Raw genomic sequence first — 7,837 nt, forward strand, 5'->3', positions numbered from 1 at the left:
TCCCAAACCTTTTCACTAAGCAACTACTGAATGTCAATCACACTTCTGTGAAACCCACTTGTCCAAGTCCTATATGTACAACTGATTTCAGCCAGTGTATGGCTGTTGAATTGACTGCATTGTTTGAATGAAACGTCAGCATATTAGCAGTTAATTTGAACAATTCATCCAAAACTAGCTGGCTAACTAACAGTGCAGACATTCTTCACATTGATTGTTTTACACAATCACAACACTGGCAAACCCATGGTCGACCAACTCCATGACCAACATGGCTGATCTTGAGGTCCATTCTAGTCTTCTGATTCCTAATTCTATGGCAACAACCCTGCCCCCCCCAGGACTCCGCAAGGAATGATACGGTGTCTCAAGTGGCACAAAAGTACGTTGAATGCCGGAGCGTATGACAAAGAGCCGTCTGTTTTGTGATGTTAAAAAAAACAATAAATAAAACAGTATTGTACTAGGGGTGCAACAGCTGTGAACCCCAGTTCAGGATATACTGTGGTTTTGGGTGTCACGGTTCGGTACAGCAGGAACACAAAAATGCCAACTGTTGCTGTGGTTAATTTAAGAAGAAAAAAAAATGAATAAATTAAGTGTTGGTTTTCCTGCTTCCATATAAAATCATGAGCGCACCATCAGGAATAAGACATTATTAAAAAAAAAAAAAAAAAAAAAACATGATTATCGAAACACTAAAATACACATTGCAATATGGATGTGAAATCAATGTTAAATATGGCTCGGACTTTCACACGGCGCTGAAACCACCGATTATTCTTAAACACCGAGAACGGGCGCATATCTGCGCCTATGATCAAATAGTCATTTCTCTGGCCCGCTAAGAATCAGCTACAAAGGGCTGCTTGAACGCGGAAGGGGAAGACGGATGTTGGCGTTAACATGTCAACATGTTGTTTGAGGAGTTGACCGCTGCGTTGGCTATTCTAGTTGAGCAGGGGCGACATACTCTGTCCGTCACCGATGGTAATCTACTGGGAAGCCAAAATGTTCCCTAGCTGGAGACGTAAACTATGAGAATCCTCCTTGTTTATCCACCTCACTACTGTACATCATACAGAACTAGTTCCCAGCAGCACCTCACCAAAAAAAAAAAAAAAAAAAAAAAAAGACAGTTTGAAATGCACCAATTAAGATTGACATTTTGATTACAACGTACACATAGGCTCTAGTTAAAATAGAATATCTATAAATATATTTTTTTCCCCCAGCTCAGATTTACACAAGAGATGTTTCTAAAATCCTGTTTTCACTTTGTCATTATGGGGTATTGTGATGTCATTATGGGGTATTGTGATGTCATTATGGGGTATTGTGATGTCATTATGGGGTATTGTGTGTCGATTAATGAGGAAAATGTTTGATATAATCCACTTTAGAATAAGGCTGTAACGTATCAAAATGTGGTGAAGGTCAAGGGGTCTGAATACTTTCTGAAAGCCTTGTATATAGGGGGAGGGGGGGGGGGCTGGCTGTGGTGCTCAATTCCTGGTTCTCACTCCCTGCATTAGACCATCTATCCACTTGGCCCCTGTGTTGGTCCTACCAGTTTCACTCCTCTTGACCGATTGGCAAGGTGATCCACCCAAAAATGTAATCGCGAGACAGGTTATTATACAAGGAAATTGTGTTTTTCTGTCTGAAAATGCCAAAATGACTGATTTAAAGACAGAACTAAAAATAAAGGAAAAATTCTCATCCATTTGGGAATCATTCAACCTTTTAACACGACTTGAAATATTCAACCAGGGGGACTAAAGGCATTACATTCTTTATTAAAGTGGATATAAACTAATTCAAGGCATTACATTGTTTATTAAAGTGGAAATAAACTAATTCAAGGCATTACATTGTTTATTAAAGGGGATATAAACTAATTCAAGGCATTACATTGTTTATTAAAGTGGAAATAAACTAATTCAAGGCATTAAATTGTTTATTAAAGGGGATAAACTAAATTCAAGGCATTACATTCTTTATTAAAGTGGATATAAACTAATTCAAGGCATTACATTGTTTATTAAAGTGGAAATAAACTAATTCAAGGCATTACATTGTTTATTAAAGTGGAAATAAACTAATTCAAGGTGGCCATATAACATTGAGCTGTTTACAGTAACTACAGTTTACTACTAGAGGAAATATGACAAGTACCGAGCTTAGTGGGTGACAGCAAGATAAGAGAGATTGCTTAGTTACTATAAACACATAGTGTCAAATAGATCTTTCCAGCTGACACTAGGTAAACACCTCACGCAAGTCAAACCGCATGCAAAGAAGGTGGCCAACCGTCAGCAGGATAACTTGCCTTTCTGATTTGATAAGCTAAAATCATATGGCAACTCCACTAAAGAGGCTATTCTCATTGAATGAATGTCAACAGAATACAACCCCATAAATATAAATCATGAAACGGTCAATTTGGTGAAAGTCTGTTCTATCAAGTGGGTAAAATACAAAATGTTAGCCGTGATTTAGCGTCGAAGTGGGCCGCTTGTAAGAGTCAGTAAATTGTGTAGGAACGTGTCATTAACTATATAATTCTAGTCCCTGGAGATTCTCACATTTCATAACGCATTTAAAACAATGACCTGCACTCCAGTGCGGCTATATACACTGATCAAAAAAATAAAGGGAACACTTAAACAACACAATGTTACTCCAAGTCAATCACACTTCTGTGAAATCAAACTGTCCACGTAGGAAGCAACACTGACAATAAATGTCACATGCTGTTGTGCAAATGGAATAGACAAAAGGTGGAAATTATAGGCAATTAGCAAGACACCCCCAATAAAGGAGTGATTCTGCAGGTGGTGACCACAGACCACTTCTCAGTTCCTATGCTTCCTGGCTGATGTTTTGGTCACTTTTGAATGCTGGCGGTGCTCTCACTCTAGTGGTAGCATGAGACGGAGTCTACAACCCACACAAGTGGCTCAGGTAGTGCAGTTCATCCAGGATGGCACATCAATGCGAGCTGTGGCAAGAAGGTTTGCTGTGTCTGTCAGCGTAGTGTCCAGAGCATGGAGGCGCTACCAGGAGACAGGCCAGTACATCAGGAGACGTGGAGGAGGCCGTAGGAGGGCAACAACCCAGCAGCAGGACCGCTACCTCTGCCTTTGTGCAAGGAGGTGCACTGCCAGAGCCCTGCAAAATGACCTCCAGCAGCCCACAAATGTGGATTTGTCTGCTCAAACGGTCAGAAACACACTCCATGGGGGTGGTATGAGGGCCCGACGTCCACAGGTGGGGGTTGTGCTTACAGCCCAACACCGTGCAGGACGTTTGGCATTCGCCAGAGAACACCAAGATTGGCAAATTCGCCACTGGCGCCCTGTGCTCTTCACAGATGAAAGCAGGTTCACACTGAGCACATGTGACAGAGTCTGGAGACGCCGTGGAGAACGTTCTGCTGCCTGCAACATCCTCCAGCATGACCGGTTTGGCAGTGGGTCAGTCATGGTGTGGGGTGGCATTTCTTTGTGGGGCCGCACAGCCCTCCATGTGCTCGCCAGAGGTAGCCTGACTGCCAATAGGTACCGAGATGAGATCCCCAGACCCCTTGTGAGACCATATGCTGACACATGCACATTTGTGGCCGAACTGCAGTCAAGACCCTGGTGAGGACGACAACCACGCAGATGAGCTTCCCTGAGACAGTTTGTGCAGAAATTCTTCAGTTGTGCAAACCCACAGTTTCATTAGCTGTCCGGGTGTCTGGTCTCAGACAATCCAGCAAGTGTAGAAGTCAGATGTTGAAGTCCTGGGCTACCGTGGTCTGCGGTTGTGGCTAGTTGGACATACTGCCAAATGATCTAAAAACGATGTTGGAGGCAGCTTATGGTAGAGAAATGAACATTTAATTATCTGGCGTACATTGCTGCCAATCTGGCGTACATCAGCATGCCAATTGCACGCTCCCTCTCCCTTGAGACATCTGTAGCGTTGTCTGAGACAAAACTGCACATCTTAGAGTAACCTTTTATTGTCCCCAGCACAAGGTGCACCTGTGTAATGATCATGCGGTTTAAAATCAGCTTCTTGATTTACCTGTTAGGTGGATGGATTATCTTGGCAAAGGAGAAATGCTCACTAACAGGGATGTAAACAAATAAGAGAAATACACCATGTGCATGGAACACTTCTGGTATCTTTTATTTTAGCTCATGACAGGGATGTCTACATTTATATATTTGTTCAGAATAGATACACGCGCGCTGATACAATACGTTTTTAGTTTGAAACAATTCTGTGCAAGTGGGTTTGATTAGAGGAACAAATCAATGCACTAACTTGTTGCATACACACATTTCTCATTCTAATCTAAAAATCTGCTGTGGATGGATCTGTCGGCCTCTGACCCTGTAGGCACCTGGACCATGAGGGAGACTAGGCATCTACCACTATCAAATTTGTCCACCCACTTTGGTTATAAAATCACCCACTAATGAATTTGTTATTTTTGCACTAGTAATATACATGCACAGGTTGGAGTCATTAAAACTCATTTTTCAAACTACATAAATTTCTCGTTAGCAAACTATAGTTTTGTCAAGTCGGTTAGGACATCTACTTTGTGCATGACAAGTAATTTTCCCAACAATTGTTAACAGACAGATTATTTCACTGTATCACAATTTCAGTGGGTCAGAAGTTTACATACACTAAGTTGACTGTGCCTTTAAACACCTTGGAAAAATCCAGAAATTGATGTCATGGCTTTAGAAGCTTCTGATAGGCTAATTGACATCATTTGAGTCTGTGGATGTTTTTCAAGGCCTACCTTCAAACTCAGTGCCTCTTTGCTTGACATCATGGGAAAATCAAAAGCAATCAGCCAAGACCTCAGAAAAAAACATTGTAGACCTCAACAAGTCTGGTTCATCCTTGGGAGCAATTTCCAAATGCCTGAAGGTACCACGTTCATTTGTACAAACAAGGACCAACTGTGTTGTGGGAAGCTTGTGGATGGCAATTGCTTCATCCCATCTGGACAAGAGGAATACCTATGTAAGAACGCTGTTCCTTGACTACAGCTCAGCATTCAACACCATAGTACCCTCCAAGCTCATCATCAAGCTGGAGTCCCTGGGCCTCAACCCTGCCCTCTGCAACTGGGTCCTGGACTTCCTGACGGGCCGCCCCTAGGTGGTGAAGGTAGGAAACAACATCTCCACTTCGCTGATCCTCAACATTGGGGCCCCACAAGGGTGTGTGCTCAGCCCCCTCCTGTACTCCTTGTTTACCCATGACTGCGTGGCCAAGGATGCCTCCAACTCCATCATTAAGTTTGCAGACGACACAACAGTAGTGGGCTTGATTACCAACTACGACGAGACAAGTCTACAGGGAAGAGGTGAGGCACTCGGAGTGGAATGTCAGGAAAACAACCTCCCACTCAACAAAACAAAATAGAGGATCATGGAGGGAGCACCCCCCCACCTATCCACAGACAGGACAGCAGTGGAGAAGGTGGAACATTTTTAAGTTCCTCTGCGTACACGTCACTGACAAACTGAAATGGTCCACCCACACAGAGTGTGCTGAGCGCCTCTTCAACCTCAGGGAGGGTGAAGAAATTTGGCTTGTCACCTAAAAACTTTTACAGAGGCACAATTGAGAGCATCCTGTCGGGCTGTATCACCGCCTGGTACGGCACCTGCACGGCTCTCTCCCGAGGGTGGTGCGGTCTGCACAACGCATCAACTGGGGCAAACTACCTGCCCTCCAGGACACCTACAGCACCCGAAGTCACAGGAAGGCCAAACACTAGTCACTTTAATAATGTTTACATATCTTGCATTACTCATCTCATATGTATATACTGTATTCTATATCATCTATTGCATCTTAGCCTATACCACTCTTTCATTGCTCATCGATATAGTCTTACTCCATTAGGTATTTGTTGTATAATTGTTAGATATTGGTGCACTGTCATAAGTAGAAGCACAAGCATTTCGCTACACTCGCAATAACATCTGCTAACCATGTGTATGTGACCAATAACATTTGATTTGTTACCAATTATAATAATGTATGATATGAATTCTAGCTAGGCTAGGGTTACTTTTAGGAGTTAGCATGTTAGATAACCTTAGCTGAAGTAGTCAAAAAATGGCTAATTAGATAAAATGCTAAAGTTGTGCGTGATGAGATTAACTCAGACGTTATATACACTATACACACACACCCACCCACCCGCCCTGGGTTTCTGCCTTACGTAACCATACCAAAACGTAACGTCGTACTAATTACGAGTGTCCCGGATTCACATTTACTATGTTACATCTAGTCTATGAGACCAGGCTGCCTCTATCTTGGCACTCCCAAAATATTGTTTAGAATGGTGGAGAGGCTATAGAAATACATTCATATAATGTCTACATTCATTTTAAGACATTTATTCTATTAAACACCATGTTGCATTATGTGAGCTAAAACATAAGATTCCTAAAAACATTATCCTTCAAGTATCATTTATTTGATGACCAATGTTATCATCCCCACTTAAACAAAAAATACATGTACATTTTGTCCTTGAAATATTTAAATTGTAATACTGTCGAATTTCATTCATTACTATGGAGGACTGCTCCTACCGGACAGTGCCAATACGGCTGACCAGTGGCCTTCAAATCCTCGCATGTCCAATACAAAGCATCAGCAATCCAGGATTTATATACACGTTACTTACTACCCCCTTGAGAAGATTCGGACAAATTACTAGGCATACTTGAGTCACTCAATCAGTACATAACGTAAGACATTTCACAGAAGTAACAATTTATATTGCCGAAATGTTCTAGCACCGGAAAAAGTACCGAATTTAGCTACTGCTGGGCGAGTGTCATGCGTAACCTCTGGCGGTAACGTAGGATACGTGGGAAACTTGCAATTCTCTCGAGAATCGATACCTCTCGAAATCCTCGTCAATGAGAATAGAGTCTTGTTCTTAACTGGCCAGCCACTGGCAGATGTCTGCTCCGCAGAATACTTACTATTACCACCCCCTCCCCCAATCTGAAACAATAGCAACCTAGCTACGGGGGTATCAGAACTGATACACAACAGTAAATTGGTCTCGTACGGTGATGGATCGCATCTCCCAAACGTCGTTTCTTACCTGTACTGCGCAGCAGCACCGTGGGTAAATCCAAAGTAGTTGCCGGTAGCCATTTTAGCATCTTCACCTAGCCGGCTGGGCACTGCAGAATAGATATATTGACGGTAAACGGTAGGCTAGCACAGGTTGGCTAGCTAGTTACTGTTAGCAGCTATACCCCCGCATTAGTGCAAAGAGAGCTCCTCAATTCAAGACCCACCGACCAAAACCAATCTTTCCCCGTAAACATTATAAATAATGAATAGTCTTGAAATGTATTTATTTGTTTTCATAAATATTTACTCACCATAGGTGAAGGAGACCACTGGACATATAGGAATCATTGGTTGGTGTTTCTCAGACTACGAACTCTGACTCATAACCCTGCGTATGGTATTTATATGAGGTCGGACCAGGAAATGGATCCGCACATGCGCCGTACAAACAGACACGATGGGAATTGTAGTTCTACTAGGCCCGATTAATTTGTTTTCCTCAAGGTCAGATGACTGTGGCACAATATGATATCAAATCATAGACTCTTTATATGAAATGTGTCTATATGTGTTGGGTCTAAGTAACCGTTACAAGGAAAGTAACACCATTCATGTGTTATATTTTTCTCTCGGGAATAGTATAATATGCCATAGCAGATGCATTTATGACATAGGTGGTTCGAAGCCATGCTTGATTAACCTTGCCAGA

At 42.3% G+C, this 7,837-nt stretch overlaps 1 protein-coding gene across 1 annotated transcript in view; it reads right to left on the bottom strand.

Moving 5' to 3' along the window:
* LOC129826808 (zinc finger RNA-binding protein-like) overlaps positions 1-7,534 on the bottom strand; it is a 48,721-nt gene extending 41,187 nt beyond the window's left edge. Inside the window, exons 1-2 of the mRNA XM_055887894.1 lie at positions 7,440-7,534; positions 7,154-7,235 (exon numbers count right to left, since the gene is read on the bottom strand). Of these exons, the coding sequence (XP_055743869.1) occupies positions 7,154-7,235; positions 7,440-7,476 (119 nt within the window). The 5' untranslated portion in view covers positions 7,477-7,534. The remainder of the gene's footprint in view (positions 1-7,153; positions 7,236-7,439) is intronic.
* Between the last annotated feature and the right edge of the window lie 303 nt (positions 7,535-7,837).

Source organism: Salvelinus fontinalis, chromosome 28 (assembly GCF_029448725.1).
Source record: "Salvelinus fontinalis isolate EN_2023a chromosome 28, ASM2944872v1, whole genome shotgun sequence".
Taxonomy (NCBI): Eukaryota; Metazoa; Chordata; class Actinopteri; order Salmoniformes; family Salmonidae; genus Salvelinus; species Salvelinus fontinalis.